Source organism: Ornithodoros turicata, chromosome 4, assembly GCF_037126465.1.
Source record: "Ornithodoros turicata isolate Travis chromosome 4, ASM3712646v1, whole genome shotgun sequence".
Taxonomy (NCBI): Eukaryota; Metazoa; Arthropoda; class Arachnida; order Ixodida; family Argasidae; genus Ornithodoros; species Ornithodoros turicata.
Window position 1 is genome coordinate 69,789,145 of NC_088204.1, and position 17,238 is coordinate 69,806,382.

Genomic DNA, 17,238 nt, shown 5'->3' on the forward strand with positions numbered 1-17,238 from the left:
TAACGGAACATCCACGCGATAGCGATTTCCGTTATTTATATGCCACGAGTGCCTCGCGGACACTGTAAGAGACGAGTACGACGCTATGGGTGTTGAAGTGTACAAGAGCCGTATCATTTGGCCTCCATACGGTAAGTACCAAGTTATTCGTGTTAGTCTATTGGATTTGTTCAGAGATAGGGAAATACGTGACGGGGACGCAAACTGGGAACGGTAGAGCTGGACATCAGTTATAAACTGAATTATGTAAAATTCGGGTTTGCTGAACTACTGAACTCCATGCTGAATGCAGTATGTTCACTTCCCCTGTGATGTTCCTGAACGTTTCCCACATATATTTACCGAAAGGTAAAATTTTGGAAGGCGAACAAATATACTTGAGCCGGGAGTATATGAGCAGCAAAATTCCGGAACATTATTTCTCCCCGACATCTTCATGTGCTCAAACGTAAATGTCAGCCCAGTTCTCTATGAAGTTGGCCCAAGACACGCGGTTCCCTCAGGTAACATGTCGCTCGGGAATCGAATGCGACAACCAACCAACATGTGATTGTTGGTCATAGATATTAATCGACACGAGACCGGCAGGAAACGATGAACCTTTTTTTTACCTTTGGATGGATTTTACGCGTGGACTGCCATTAGATCAAAGAGGTGAACCCGAGACAGGGATGAAGAGACGACACAACAAATTCTCAAACACAGCAAAAATGTTAATGTACCTATGCCTATATATCCAAAAACCTCCGGAGAGGAGGAACAGGAAGTAAGGATGGCTTACTCACACAATTGCCACGTGCAGCAGCCTCTACCGACTCCCTGAACACCCTTCGCCAAACATTCTTTTCTTTACATAGTACTCTGGCTTCAGGGAAAACAGGTTTACAATTGTTGCATTCACGAAGGTGCTGGATAAGTTCATTTGATACCAGGCCCATGTTTTTAGCATTGAGGCAGTGTTCCCGTAGACGGCCATTCAAACATCGACCGGTTTGACCTACATAACAAAAACCGCATTCCAGGGGAATGGAGTATACAACCGAGTGATTGCATGGAACAAACGTCTCGGTTCATCCTTGTCTCGGGTTCACCTCGTTGATCATGAACCAGCTTGTCAGCGCCCTGTCTCTATGGCGGGCTACTGTCTCTTCTACTGACATTAGAGTGGGGGGGGGGGGTTCAGTATTAATCACATGATCTCTGTGTTAGAGCCCTGCACGGGCCGACTTTTCCGGGCCCGACCCGGCGTTGGCGCATCGAAAAATGGCCCGGCCCGACCCGGGCCCGGACCTTCATATTTTTATGCGGCCCGGTGACCCAGTGACTAGAGCCCGGCCCGGCCCGGAATCTAAGCAAATAGAGCCCGGCCCGGCCCGGTGACCCGGCGAGTAGATCCCGGCATAGTATTTCCAGCCGCGACGTACGTGTTTCTGGCGATTATCAACCAAATGTATCAGTAAATTTATAAGGAGAGAAGACAAACATACAAGTGATGGCGGTTTAACACCATAACCGCACCAGACCAAATTAAATCCAGAACGTACGCGGGCATGGGCGTTATCGTTACACCGTCAAGATTTTGCAGAGGTAGAGGATGCTGTCGACAAACTCCTTCTCCCAGTCCATACCCCTCTCACCAAGCTTTGCCAAGTGATTGCGAAATACGTGAGGAGTGAGGAGTGAGGACCAGTGTAAAGTGGCTTTCAGAATGTTCTAGAGGGTCGAATCATATGCCTAATGCAGTATCCTTTGCTCTTTGCAAAATATGCACAGGAATGACACAAGCGCATGATGATATGAACTAATGCATCTCCATTGTGTGGAATTAGCTGCGTGGCCCGGCCGGGCCTGACTCTCGGAAACATATTTGCCGGCCCGGCCCGGCCCGCGGTGGTGGCGTATTTTAACGACCCGGCCCGGCCCGCAGCACACAGCCAATAACAAGCCCGGCTCGGCCCGCCGGCCGGGTCGGGCCCGTGCCGGGTCGGGGGCCCCGGCCCGTGCGGGGCTATACTCTGTGTAGTCGTGGTTTACCTATCGCCCCCCACTCCCCCTCGCGGAGCACATTTCCTATCAATCTTTTTCGATCTCATGAAGGCCATGCTCATGTCTGACCAAACATCGGCAAATACACGTAGAGAATCTTTGTTTAGTAACAAGCAGCAGTGCCAACTGATACCCCTCATGTTTTAAGATGCGATCAGATTTCAAGAACCAAACAACATCGTTTTCCTGTCTTCATATTGTTTTCCATTGCTTACAAATGCCACAGTGAGTGATGGTATCATTATCAAACAATTGAGAGGATTTTACAAAGACTGAGGCTATATGTACGACGTCGTGCGGCGCTGCCCGAAGTGGCTATATACACGATCAGAGCCCTTATATAGGCCCTATAGACGGCTCTTCAAACAATGCGACTATCTTGCCATTCCTCGGTAGAAAGGGAAATCGCTCTCCGCGACTCATAGCCATGTGCGTGGCAAAATAAACGTACGAGGAAGCGGGTTTTATGCTAGTAACAATGTACCATCTAGCCAAGCAATAGTGCTGCAAAAATATCTAAACATGAAATATTGACAGTTAGCGATGCCTCAAGTGAAACACATGGCCAGGATGATCGATTGACATGTGAATTCTTGGAACAGAGCGAGTGTCTGGGCTCGTTGGTACATGTTTCAATTAAAATAATAAAAAAAACAGTGCTTTAATTGAATGCTTGGTTTAGCTTAATGTGTGCCCCCCCCCGAAATCGCAAGCGCGCGCGAGAGAGAGAGAGGGAGGAGAAAACGTAATTACAGCCTTTGGTATGTGCTTGTGCGTTTCGCCAAGTGGTGACTTTGCACAGTTGCAACAATAGCACGGTAGGAGGCAAAGCAGCGCTAGCGTCGCTCTTCCAAACTTGGGCCGAACGGGCCTATAAGCTGAAAACACGTAATTCTCTAACGTGAAGTCTGCACTGATGCGATATGACTGTTTCTCTGCGTATGAAAGAAGGTAAAGCGTACAGAACTCAACAAGAACAACTTTATTTGATGATGAAAGGGGAGCTTCATCGCAAGGGCCTATACCCTACCCCATTGCTGGTGGTAATATGGGTGAAGCATCAATGTCAAGTACAGTGTTCTTCGTAGAAAGCTGTTGACCGTTCCTTAGTACATGCATGTCTTTGTTCAATAACGCACAGACGGCAGAAGTAAAGCGGGCACTAGTCTTCCCTGGGCGTCCCTCCATTCTGCATTCCTCAACTTCATCGTGGCCGCCAGTGGTCGATGTCCTGTGCTGAACAGCAGAGGCAGCAGCAGTACATTCAGACATTTCTATTAGTCAGGAGTCCTTCCCCATATGCACACTAGTCTCAGTCATTGTTTTATTGTTGCACATCCACAATTGCCAACGACATATTCCGCTGTCCAAGAACTGGTACTCTGTGGTCTTCATGACATGGCTACGTACACGCAAATAGGTGTCGCGGTTATTAGAAATCGACAAAATAGACACCTGCTCCCGTGGCATAGTGGTTAGGTTGATCCCTTTCCACGCCGAGACTGGGAGGTGACACGGGTTCGAATCCTCTCACCGGCTGGGATGTCTGAGGTTTTCCCTGGGTTTTCCGAAGACTTTCCAGACGAATGTCGGCACAGTTCGCCCTGAAGTCAGCCCAGGACACATACTAACCCCCCTGTCCCCCACTCCTTCCTGCTGTCCTCTCTCAATCTGTTCACGTCTGTACGCCGCTCATAGCAACAGTTGCTTCGTGGCGCTAACACCGAATTAAAAAAATTAAACGACAATAAAGATGAGAGACAAAGTGGGAAGGTACGCAGCAATTGAACGAAGGGGAAATTCATTATGAGAACGCGTTTCCTATACTTGGTTTTCTCATTTTTTATTTATTTCAACTAACTGCGGCTAAGTGGTGTGGGGTAGCCAGTATGAATTTGTTGTGGCTTAAATCCCCACTGTTTTGTTTTTCTATCACGTCATCGTCACATCAGGCGTTCCCTGTGTTTTCTTTCAAGGCTTATCTAACGTTGCTCAATAAAGCATTTCCATGTTCGCGTCGCCCCTAGCGGCGGAATGTCGAACGTCGTAATTTAACCACAAATAAACATGGCGACGCCTTTGAGACTCGCACTATGCTCGCACGTCGCGTGTGAAAATAGTAAGGGGATATTGCAAGAAGAATGCTGAAAGAGTGAAAGCACATTGTAGTGATTACAAATGCAAAGCGTCGTGAAGTCTGGACCTCAAATGTCCACGTTGCCTTTAAAACGGATTATCTCCCCCAAAACTAACATGACAGCCGTCTGCAGTCGCATACTCGGGAAAAAGTCCATTCCACGCAATTTTCTTTTCCAAGCGGCCTACGTTTTCCTCGCGAGTGAACGTCCCGCACGACGCAACTGATGCACACTGGTGGAGCTGCTAATGGAACTGCTTGCCGATAGCGGCCACGCTCAGGCGGGCGCCGTGACGACTATCGCAATAGGGGATCATGTGTCCTGGGCCGACTTCGCAGGGAACTGTGCCGGCAAGTGCACACTGGAACAACCGTTGCAACATACAGTGGACGAATACCGGCACTCTAGAAAAACCCTCCGTCTGTCGATCACGTGAAGGGAATGGGCGCTAGAGATAAGCTTAAGCGTTGGAGAGCACCTCTGAAAGTGGGCCAGCCCAGACATCTCATTCTCGTGTTATTTTGGTTGCATTACTGATTATCCTGTCCGATACTTCAGCCACACAAGCAGCACAATGTACGAGTGCAATAGGGGTGGACGGGTAGGTGTAAGGCCGTGAACAGACTCGTGGCACTAAAGAACATTGATAATACACAAACCGTCCACCCCTATTGCACTCGACTTGCAGTTCATTGTGGTGCTTGGGAATGTACTGAAAGTCAAGTGCAATAGGGATGGGCGGTATGTGTCTTATCAATGTTCTTTAGTGTCACGAGTCTGTTCAATGTCTTCCACCTTCCCGTCCACCCCTATCGCACTTGACTTTTTTCAGTAAATTGTGCTGCTTAGGCAATCAAAGCGTTCTTAACTCCCGATGTCGAAATCTATCACAGGGTTCAACGGTGATAAACGTTTATCTTTGGCCTCTCGTAGATAGCGTGTGCGCCTCAGATAATGGAAATGGGTTCAGATTAAGGTGCGCCTGGGGTTGAGCAATTGTCAGGTTGAGCGCAGAACATTCACGAACGGACGAGCTCGAATGACGCGAATCTCATTGACAGGGATGAGATTCGAGCGTGAATCTCACTCGTTAATTTCCCACTCGACAAAAAGAAGTCGGGTACTTCTCTCCAAGGAGAAGAGAAGGTCAAGATAATGACAATTATCAGGCACGGTGCCCTCAGGCCGTTGCTTTCGCGGCGGGAGGCGGATATTTTTATTAGAACAAAGAAAAAAAGGTGGAGAGGTCAGCCAAACGGTATCTCGGGTCGCTATTCCGCTATAAATAAAGAAAAGAAAAGAAGGTAATTAGGAAATCAAGGACAAACTAATAAGAGGTGAAAGAAGGAGGGGATAAGTTAAAGAAAACAAGAAAAAGCCTGGTGGATCCATTGGTTGATCCGAGTTGAAAAGCCTTTTGGAACTCCCCTTCAAAACGGAACACAACCCTTCAACGACCCACACAACGCTAACGCATGGTCCTTTTGGTCCAAGAAGATCATGCTTGTGCTGCGGCATCGCGTAAGACGGGATTCCTTTCGTGTCTCATACGCTTGGCCTCCCCCCTTGACTAATCGCTGTTGACGCTCTTAGTTATTCTCTGTACTTCGTTTTCGTCGCTTTGCGGTAGCATCCGCAGGCAAAGGAGCCTTTTGGGCTTCCTGTGAATCAACCTGACGGCGCCGTCGCCCAGCCTCAGCCTTATTTCGCCGCTGCTCCTCTGCACAGCATTCATAAATCATGGCGCGCCCACGCAGACACGTTTTAACCTGTCGACCACCACATCTGCATTGCCGGCGCGTCGCGTCGAGCTCTCCACGCGGAGTCTTCTCCTCTCCCCTCGCAGCGCCTCTCTCCACTCCCATGGCTGCAGACAAACCATGCCGCGAATCTTTCGTAGCGAGGACTCTAATGCTAACGCATTAAAAAGATGAGGGGAATGCATTAAGGGTGAGAGGTGAGGGTGGTGCACTGACGAATAAGATGACAAGATTCGGATTGTAAAGAAAACACTGCGATTTTGGGGTGGGGGGCTTCAGGCAAGAGCACGTGGCAAATCAGGGACCAACAATTTGTCGTGTACGAAATACCGCTAAATATAGCGATCTGAAGATCGCTGTATTCGGGGCCCAGTCTCGAATTCCACGGATGTAAGAAACTAGGGAGAGGGCTATAAACACGGAGAGCCGTGGGGCTTCTCTAGCGGACACTCCTGGCAATGCCACGCCCATCTAGTTGCCCGGTCACGTGATTCCCACTTGTTTCGGTGCTATGGCGGTCTGCCCGGAGGCTTGGAGGTTTAACAAACTTCATGGAACAGAAGCCAGGCAATGTCACGATGACGTACGTACGCCTTCGAGCAATTTAGTGATCCTTTGCTTCTACACTGAGATTGCCTATTTTGTGTTCCAACGGGTACGATAACTTCTAACTCCAAAGAGGTTATGAAAGCGGAAGCAAGTTATTCGGCCGCTGACCGTCTCTGTATTCAGGTAAGATACGCCACGGGCATGGAGGACGCCATGTTTTATGACGTGTTGCAGTGACGTTTATGGGTCGCGTGTGTTGGCAAATAACCGCAATGCCATGCGCTGGTCACAGCCCGCCCGCTTGCATTGGGAGAGGCCCTTAGGACATCTTCTTAGTTTCTTACGACCATGCCGATTTCAGTCACCGCCAGTACTGGCTTTCTTGTGTGTGTGTGTGTGTGTGTGTTTCCTACATCGATTTTTTTTTTTACTTTTGGAGGTTCGACGTGGGGTCTCTGGACGGTGCTGGGCTCACGATTGTTTGCCCATTTTCATTTGGACATTAAGTCACGACCTTTACGGCTTCCTCGACGCGATCGTTTTCTTACCATGTGCAAGTATTCGTCCTGATTCCTGACACACAGTCCTTTCCACACAGGTAGGACGATTGACCTAAGGAATAAGGAAGTTGTGGAAGAGTCCCCTTCTCTTCCCGTTATAGTCTATGTCAAGGTAAGCCAGTGGGGTCTTTAGAAGGAATGTGAAATTCCGTGAACACTCGATTGCATTCCTACTGAAAACTGTTCCTCTTGCAGAGATGTCATACTCGAGAATTTTTTTCCCGAACAAAGTGCTCCGTTTGCTTGAACGGACTATCGCATCCGTCGTAGTCGATTCCGAAACTGTAGTATACGATTTACTCCGCGTTCATCAGTGATAATAACGCCGACAATCCCACGCGAATTGGTGGCGTTGTTCCTGTGCAGTGTAATGAAACGCAAGGCAGGAGCACACGGCGGATATTGAGTATTCCGGAATTCGCTCTCTGGAAATCGGAGAAAACGCCACTCGGACAAGCGAATCAGTGAGCGCCCTTTGGCGCGGACAAGTCTAATGAGGAAGCTGCTGGAGGGACCTTGGTAGCCTTGGCGACCGACCGCGGGTGGGAGGCACGGCGTCTGCGGATCTCGATCTCTGATCGACTTGCGTAATGCTGCTTCTAGTAAGTGTCGGACACGTTCGGAAGCTAGGACGTACCGTAAGGACGCAGGTATAGTCCGACATTTTTGGCATCGCAGTCATCGACAGCGGAAGACAGACACGCCATGCCAAGCCATCCGGGAAATATGTCAGAGGCACGTCAGCAGCGACCTGTGGCCGTGGCGCATGCAGAAACTGTAAGTGCGCATGACTGCACCAGCGCGACTGCGCTGGTCTGACCGCTCCAGCGCGGTCGGCGAAAAATAGAAGATGTTCTATTCTGCGCGGGTGACGTCCTAGCGCGTTGAATGCCGCGGGACGCGCGGCACAGTTACGTCCGACTATATCTGCACTTTAACACAGTTTTCCGCGCAACGTGGTCGAGTCGGAACTCATACTGGTAAGCGAAGGTCGGCGTATTTCCCGAGGTCCTTTCATTTAGTACACTGCGGTGCGAACGCGAATCTGACGACCGCGGTGACAATCGCCTGCGCTGCGCTGCCATTCGTGCCCCTGGCTGATGTCATCACAGTTTTACGATCGTTGGTGGGGGGATACGTTTATCAAACAGAAAGAAGAAAAAGGAAAGGTTAGCCATCGCTCCTGGGGCTTCTTTGCCTGCACAAAGAGTGCGGATCTTTAAAACTCGCTTATTTAATATGTAAGCTGTTTTCGGAAGACAGACTTCGCCAACTTGACTGTAAAGCAGTGAGGAACATTACCGTTTCCGTCTTATACACACGTTGCCGGATGTGATATTCCCTTCAACTACGCTCGGTTGAAGTCACCTCTCCTCCGCGTCCCTCCTTCCTCTGGCGATTCTACTCTCATTTCTTACTACTACACGCGTTGTCCTGGATGTCTGTTTTACACAGGCACTCGGAGAAGGCGAATTGATTGGCGCACCTTTTGATGATCGGTGACGTTGCGCGTAACGTAAGGGGGCACCAGCTGTGGCAGTGTCAAGTTGCTCCGCCTGACACTCATACTGCTGATCGGCGTGCAGCATCGTCAGGAAAATTAACTTCGTATGCCTTCGGTGCTTGGTAGGAATTATTTCCTGAGGAACGTAAATCTTCGGTTGTGTGCTCAGCAAAATCTCTTGTCTAAACACGAAGTATATAATTAAAAGTGCAGCATGGGGAGGGGGGGGACATGTTTATTAAGAAAAAAGAAAGGAAAGGTCAGCCAGACGGAGTTCGGCTTGCTATTCCAAGAAAAGGACAATGGGAAAGAAAACAAAAGGAAAAAGAAGAAAAGAAAATGACAAGCAAAAAGGACAAAGGGAAAGAAAAGAACAGGAGAGGAGAAAAGGGGAAAGAAAAGTCTAAGATAAAGAGAAAAGAAAAGGAAAAGAAGGAAAGAAAAGGGAAGACAAAGAGAAAAGAAAAGAAAAATATCATTTAAGAGCGAGTGCAGTAATTGGAAGGAGCTTTAAAAAAATGCATGACCTGTCATCATACCTGGAGGGCTTTCATGAATGCTTTTTTCCCTAGTGGCCATTACATTGGAAAGCAATCCAGGTGTGAAAGGCGGAGTTTCGAACGGTGAGGCGGAGATTTTGGCACAAAACGTCTATGCAGGGCTTTAATTGGGAGCTGTAAGTACATATTCTCTCATACATGTTTTAAGGGTCAAAGGGGAAACTGTACTGTCGACATTGATGCGAGAATGTGTCTTGCGGCGTCAGTTAGTCGAGTTGTAGAACCTGATCCCCCAAAATGACAATAAAAACGTCGCTGATGCTCCTTACAATACCCCTACGAAGTGAGAATCTCTTATATTCAGTGTTATCACGGTCCCTTGATAGCTATCAAGGGACCGTGGTGTTATAAATGAACCTCGCCGGAAGTCTAGGTACGCAAAACATGTAAGTGCTGTCAGTGGACGTCACGCGTTGCCACGAACTTTCTCAATAACACGCGAAACTTCGTGGTTTCGAAGTCTCCAAGCCTAGATGACGTCACCGATGAATTAGGAGGTTGTCTCTAGCAACGAGCCAGCATCTCCGCTCACCGCTCCGCGATGGTAGTTTGCAAACAGCTGTGGTGAGGAGAGGAAAATTGACAGCAATGCTGGAGACGACTGGCAGAATGGATGCCTATGACGTCATACTTCTCAAAACTAAAAATTAATTTTACGACACTTACGTGTCACACAGGCAAGAACTATTTTGGGAGGACACCGCGCGATAGACGTATACTCCGATTCCGATGATACGCGATCTGAAGTGCCTAGTGGTCGTTGAAAACCTTGCGATGCTAAGGGATTCCTATTAATGTATAACGTAAGTATCGAGAGATTGTGGATTTGTGGATGCCCCTATCGAATTTGGCAAAAGCTCCCCCACCGTCTTGTTCTGCCATTCAATCACAGCCCGTTGACATCGCAAGTTGGAGCTTTATGGGAAATCCTTGTGTGCAGCAGTCCTGTCTAGTATTCATGGGATGTATTTTTTTTAAATTGTTCCCTCTGATTTCCGCAGCAGTGTAAGAGACTCACCAGGGACCGGCAGCGTCAGGGACGAAGGCAATGTCAACCAACTGCCAGCCAAAAGTAAGAACCTCCATCGTTTAATACACGCACCTCCTTGTGGTAGGATTCTTCACAGAACGCTACAGAACATACGTGACTATTACCCCAACTACAGTGGGTCGCTGTGAGCGGCACATTGCGCCTACGTGCATTTGTTATTGTTCCTTGCTTAGCGGGACGTCTTGCCCGTCGTGCTTCAGGTCATATACATACACTTTGTTAGAATTAAGATATCTCCGTGGCGTGCCTCTAAATACAGAATGATTAACGACACAAAGCGTAAGTGCATTTAGTGCATGGTGTCGTTCCCACTACCGAATCCACGAGTGTGACATCTCTATTATTATATATGTTTTCTTGTTTTGTTTTTTGCAAACATCCCACTAACGAATGCGTTTCAAAGAGTGATACTAAACGGTAGACGGTTGCGTTTCTCTCAGAGTTATTCAGCCTGATCGCTTAATTCATAAACAAAACGGCATCTTCAGAAAACGATAAATAAGTAGAGGTCATATCAATCATTGCAGCAAACAAAGGGGTTTCTGGATAACTTATTAAATTACGAGAAGGAATTACGTGCGATAGCTAATTATTTAGGCCCGAAACTGGGGTATAAAGTATGTTCTACAACGTATTGGGGTAGTGGGCGACAACCCAGGTGGCGAATTTTCCCATTCATGATCATCAGTGTATTTGTTGTTGTTGTTACAACGAACGGCCTGCTTTGTTCAAAGGAAGAGCTCCACAGAAGCTTTTGCGTATTGAGGTTGCGCAAATTAAAGAGGAACTTAACAGCTCGCTGAACAAGTTAAAATTATCATGCGCATAAAGGACCCCAAACAACAAAAAATAAAATGTGCTATATAATTCCTTTCACTCTAGCAAGCGTATTGACCGAAAGTCAATGCTATTCAAGAAGCACAATTCGCTCTGCTATCTGCTTTCCCCCTTGCATCACTTTCGCTACGTCACGAAGTTCCCACGTGTCACAACGTCGCATTCCAGAAACTGGAGCTTAGTGACGCTTCGCCTTTCTTGGCCAATGAGGGGTCCCCGTTGTGTACACTGTGTGTATACTGCCCTGGGGTGGTGCGTACCGGTTCTGGTAAAATCGCGGTGGGGTCTCCAGAACGCACGCTGGGCTTTGGAAATGGCACTGCCACTAGCGGATATTGATTATCGTTCGCGGACCACCACAACGCCGAAGTTTGCCAACTGGCGACTGAAATGAAACATTAGTAATAATTGGGTGTAGATTTACAGAAATGAAACATTGCCGACTGTTAATATGGTTTGGACGTGCGAACTTGCCCGTTTGTAATAAACTGCCATAAACATCTTGTATTGTGACTGATTGGACGCAACGTCAAAATGACGTGCAGCCTATTGTCGGCAAGGCACCGAATGAGCACGATAGAGTGCAGAGAATAACTCGGTTTTCCAGCCATTGTGTACTTTTTGCGCCAATCTTTTAGAAAACTTTCACCTTTGGCGACATAGCACAGGGCCCCGAAAAATGAGTGCACCTTGTCTTCCTGATTTATGTGCTCCTAATACGCACCAATACATCGTGCAGCCCGGTGCGCTGAAGCTGAACGTTGTTAGCAGTCATGTATTGCAGTCGATGTCGCTTTTGAATCGCACCTAGTGAATTAATTAGGGGGATATGTTTATTATATAAAAATAGGAGGAAAGGTTAGCCTGCGCTACGGCGGCTTGCTATTCCCAGGAAAGAAAGGGAAAAAACAGAAAAAGAAAGATAAAAAAAAATTTATTCGATTAGATTGATTACTTCCCGTTTAAAACGCCGACTAGAGTGTCGAGTTGTCAATTGGAAAATTATATATATAGCCTAGCGGAACACCTCGACCCTTAAAGAAACATATTCAGAGTTAGCTAATCAGGCTCAGTTGATTAATAAATCTCAAGAATAACGACTGTCATCTGTGATAATACACGACTGGCAAGAACATTGTTGGTTTCATTGTCGTAGACGCTCCGTCTCCTATCTTGCGGCATTCCTGTATGAAGGAATTGCGTGGCTTTTTGCACGTCCTTGAGTGGTTGACAGTTTGAAGGTTTCTTTACCGAGAGGTTGGACACAAACACAAGCTAAGCAGACGATGTCAGATGCTTGCTTACGAATCATAAGCAAACATCTGACGTCGTTTATGATACCCATCTGTTGCTATATCGCCGCAAACATGGCAACTCGACTAACCTACGTATTAACTCGAAATTATTCATTTACAGGCGCATAGTCATAGTCTTATTTAGTATTCCTGACGACTTCAAGCTCTTGGGAAACCCATACGAGTTGTTCCTAGGACTATGCCCTCCGAAGCACCCGGAATTCAAAAATATCGCCACACGTCTGCGAAGCTACCGAAATGCAAGTGGCATTTACCAGAAAAGCAGAGGCCCCCTATCAGAGGCTGGACTGTTTTTCAGGGGTGAGATATGTCTACCTTACAGTGACCTGTACATATGCGTACCATGCATATTTGTCATCAAAGTGTTGTCATCAAATCAAAGTGTTTTCAAGAAAATAGTTCAAGAATATTTTATGTATTAAATACTTCGGTAATTTTCATTTTTTTTTTTCAAGGGTAATGTGCTGACTCCCTTGCTTTCGTTACTGGTGTTCTTTGTCCTTCTGCGTGAGATGTTTGAAATACTAGCCATTGTCTGTTTGTAATTGCAAAATCACCGGGAAAGAGGTTAAAAAATTATTGCCACTTTCACTCTTTTCTCTGTCCACATATTTCAGGTGACATGGTGACTTGTTTTCACTGTGGTGGTGCTCATGGAGAGTGGAGAGAAGGAAATGACCCACATGTCGAACACAGCCGCTGGTATCCAGAGTGCCTCTTCACCAGATTCACATTGGGGGATAATCGGGTGTATTTCATCTTCGGTGAACACCGTAACCATCTGAGCAGGGTAAATGCTCCTTTTTTTTGTCTCGTTCTGCATGCACTTGAGTTTTGAACTGTTTCCAACGCACTACTCTGTATAAAAGTTACATGCACCAACAAAGTAGACACCCTAATCCATGTTTTCCATGTTTTTTTTTCTTGCTTAGTTTCTTGTTATAATCCTTATTTATTTATAATCGATAAATACCATCTTTCAGTCAAGAGATTTCCATGAATGCAACAAGATGTGTTGGTTTGACTTGAAACTCGTCGAAACATGTTCATGACCGTCTTCGTCTGTTTCGCGTTGCTTCGACATGTTTCATGAATTGTACGAAAGTATTATCTACCGTTTTTTGGTCACGCCTTTATCAACATCCTTTGTGTACGTACCGGTCCCTAGCTTACTTTTCGCCTCGTTATTTAGCTTGCAGAACGCGGACGTACAGATTCTGCAGTGAAGGCGCTAGTGGACGCTCGCTTTGGCCGTGAAGACATCCGTTTTTATGAGGCTTCAGGAATTAAAGTACAAGTCCTGTACCTCGCAGCATCTTCGCTGAGAGAGGATGCTTCCAAAAGTGACATCGAGGCGAAACTCTCTGAGCTTTGCGACTTCAGACCTGAGATTGATTGGAGAACGTAAGTGTACACTGCTTGTGCTGGCCCGCGCACCCCTGTTACGATACTGAACTATGATTCATTCTTACAGAATACCACGTGACAAGCAATGCTCAGATCGTAAGTCAAGGACACTATCCGCCTTCATTAGAAACTCCTGGCATAACGTGTGTATGAATAACGTGACTATTTTTTTGCTCGCAGGCACGTTGGACATGTCCATGGTATGTGCCAGGCATGTCCCGGATATGTTACAACCTGAGGTAAGTCATGACGCATTTTTTCAAGTCATAGTTCGTGATATGTAATGTGTACCTTTACTATCGGCGTTACACTGAAAGATGCAGGGAAGAAATGAACGCATTCACTTCGACCTCGTGATCCTCAATTGTATCCCCCCGTCACATTCCTGGTACATTATTGTGATGGACAACCATGTGGGAAGTGCAGAGCACGACCGACAAGTACGTCCATACATTGTACGGGGATGTCACACCTTTAGCCTACTATTTAGAGCTACTTTACTATACATATGTAGACGAAAAACATATATTTATCGCGAACATATGCTCAGTCTGAATTATGTCTCCCATAACGCAGGACCAGCGAAGGCCTAGCCGCCAGCGTCCTCAACCGTCCGAACCAGCAGATCCGACTGTTTGCTTCGAATATTTAAACCGCTCCAGGTACCCCGAGTAAGTATATAGTAAGATTGGAAAATGTTATGATATGTTAAACACAACACAAGGCACATAATTCCAAGGGTGGAAGATCGTCTAAGAGATCCAATGAGTTATCCACGCGTGGGTCGTTCGCAGTGAAAGCAGGTCACCCGATGTAGCGGAGGCACTGTGCTGCTTTTTCCTAATCAAATTTGATGGTAGCCAGCCATAGGGTGACTTCGCCAGTAATCCTGGCGGTTACCGTGATACAGTGATCTCCCTATGAAGACTACTGAGGGATGCTCGCATGTTTTCTGTGGTGGGTAGTTCTGCTGGTCTACGCAAATTCCAAGAGCAAGAGAGTTAGCACACCCTACGTTCGCATGTGCCACCACCATCTCTCTCTCTCCTCTTTGCCCCTCCCCTCTTCTCCCTACACTCTTAAAAATGAACTTCACCGCATAGCACGCTCCTAGCCAACCATCATCTCGACTGATATCGTTATCTGCCCTGATTTGTTGGAAACGGGAGGCGTACGCCTTTTTTGTGACACTTATGAACAGCATAAGTGTCGCAAAAAAGGCGTACGCCTCCTGTTTTCAACAAATCAGGGCAGATAACGATATCAGTCGAGATGATGGTTGGCTAGGAGCGTGCTATGCGGTGAAGTTCATTTTTAAGAGTGTATTATGGGTGCACCGAGCAGCCACTCCGGAGCAAGCTGACCTCAGCTTAACCCTACATTACCTCACCCCACCCACCACCACCATGGTTGAGAGCGCTGATCAGGGTGTACACACGTGCACGCACAAAATGAGAAAAGGATGACAAGATGGATTGGCACACCTAGGAGTCCTGGCTAATAGGGTTCACAAACATCATTCCAACGCGAGGAGAAGCGTGTTGGTTAAGATTGGACAAGATATGGACGCGATCAAACAACAGAAGGGCTCGTGTCCGTCTCTTGAGTTATCACGTTCCCGTCATGTTCGCTATTCCAATCTCCAACGATTGCTGTTTTGAACTTCTGAAATTCTGCGCATAGTCAACCCTTGATTTATGAACAATAATCATTCCCCTCGAAAATATTCATAAATCGAGCTGTGCAGGAAAGAAAAGGACCGAGGAGAGCTATAAACGACGGAACTATTAAGAGACGTTTATTTTCAGAACTACTAGGTACTAGTGCTTTGCACACTACCTTCATTTGTGTCTGCTTTTCCGAGAAGGGATGTCAACCGCTGTACACTTCGCTCGTCGTTCTTCTCTTGGAATCTTTGGGTGTAGTTCCGTATCGGGACCACTGGTTTTTAAATATTATCGCGAGCGTTTATTAGTTAAATGTTGCAAGTAAGTGAAAGAGCGTCACATTCCGAATCGAACAATATAAGAATTATAAAATTCCGTGCACTAGAACAGCTTTTATATTTAGTTCGTAGTGCGCTCTATTGAGCACTTCGTTGACACTCCGGCGGCCTTGCTAAGCCTAACGGATATGGAGGACGCCATCTTGTGGAAGGGCGAGAAGTGTGACGACATTGGGCCACCTCTAGGATAAAATATGAGATCGTCTGCTACTCAGTGGAGGAGTGTCACTGTAGCAGTGTGAATAGAAACATTGAAAGTGGTGGAGAGTATAAGACATATTCAGTCAATATTTGAAAAAAAAAAAAAAAGGAAAAGGGACATTAGGAAAAGGAGACTATATATCAGGTTTTAATGTTCAAACAGCAGTAAATTTCAAAAAATAAGGGGGAAATAGAAACAAGAAGAGAAAGTCTCATTTTTGACTTGGCTGAGGAGCAAAGTGAAGTTCTGGGAGAAGTGTCCAAGGCCAGATAGGACAGTGTCTGGTGTGAATGCGAGAGTGATATGTAAGAAAATCTTCTATAGAACGTGCAGAGAGACGAAGGTTAGGTCAGGAAAGCCTTTTACGTATTTCACATGTTGGCAAGTGAATTGGTTCATGTAGAATATGCATCCGTCGAGACTGACCTAGGTTAGGTCAGGTTGGGTTTTTACGTATTTCACACGTTTGTGAGTGAGTTGGTCCGTGTAAAATATGCATCCGTCGAGACTGACCTAGGTTGGGTCAGGTTGGGTTTTTACGTATTTCACACGTTGGTGAGCGAGTTGGTCCGTGTAGAATATGCATCCGTCGAGACTGACCTAGGTTAGGTCAGGTTGGGTTTTTACGTATTTCACATGTTGGTGAGTGAGTTGGTCCGTGTAGAATATGCATCCGTCGAGACTGACCTAGGTTGGGTCAGGTTGGGTTTTTACGTATTTCACATGTTGGTGAGTGAGTTGGTCCGTGTAGAATATGCATCCGTCGAGACTGACCTAGGTTGGGTCAGGTTGGGTTTTTACGTATTTCACATGTTGGTGAGTGAGTTGGTCCGTGTAGAATATGCATCCGTCGAGACTGACCTAGGTTGGGTCAGGTTGGGTTTTTACGTATTTCACATGTTGGTGAGTGAGTTGGTCCGTGTAGAATATGCATCCGTCGAGACTGACCTAGGTTGGGTCAGGTTGGGTTTTTACGTATTTCACACGTTTGTGAGTGAGTTGGTCCGTGTAAAATATGCATCCGTCGAGACTGACCTAGGTTGGGTCAGGTTGGGTTTTTACGTATTTCACACGTTGGTGAGTGAGTTGGTCCGTGTAGAATATGCATCCGTCGAGACTGACCTAGGTTAGGTCAGGTTGGGTTTTTACGTATTTCACACGTTTGTGAGTGAGTTGGTCCGTGTAAAATATGCATCCGTCGAGACTGACCTAGGTTGGGTCAGGTTGGGTTTTTACGTATTTCACACGTTGGTGAGCGAGTTGGTCCGTGTAGAATATGCATCCGTCGAGACTGACCTAGGTT

General features: G+C 46.7%; 1 protein-coding gene across 3 annotated transcripts in view; it reads left to right on the forward strand.

Moving 5' to 3' along the window:
* LOC135391793 (E3 ubiquitin-protein ligase XIAP-like) overlaps nt 1–17,238 on the forward strand; it is a 33,979-nt gene that overhangs the window by 6,271 nt on the left and 10,470 nt on the right. Inside the window, exons 2-11 of one of the 3 annotated variants that reach the window (XM_064622254.1) lie at nt 7,092–7,165; nt 7,420–7,655; nt 7,732–7,830; nt 10,119–10,189; nt 12,422–12,621; nt 12,939–13,111; nt 13,514–13,725; nt 13,796–13,824; nt 13,909–13,967; nt 14,305–14,399. In XM_064622254.1, the coding sequence (XP_064478324.1) occupies nt 7,644–7,655; nt 7,732–7,830; nt 10,119–10,189; nt 12,422–12,621; nt 12,939–13,111; nt 13,514–13,725; nt 13,796–13,824; nt 13,909–13,967; nt 14,305–14,399 (950 nt within the window). In that variant the 5' untranslated portion in view covers nt 7,092–7,165; nt 7,420–7,643. Of the gene's footprint in view, nt 1–40; nt 132–7,091; nt 7,166–7,188; nt 7,656–7,731; nt 7,831–10,118; nt 10,190–12,421; nt 12,622–12,938; nt 13,112–13,513; nt 13,726–13,795; nt 13,825–13,908; nt 13,968–14,304; nt 14,400–17,238 lie in introns of those variants that run through there. The other 2 variants (XM_064622253.1, XM_064622255.1) reach the window with 2 other exon arrangements.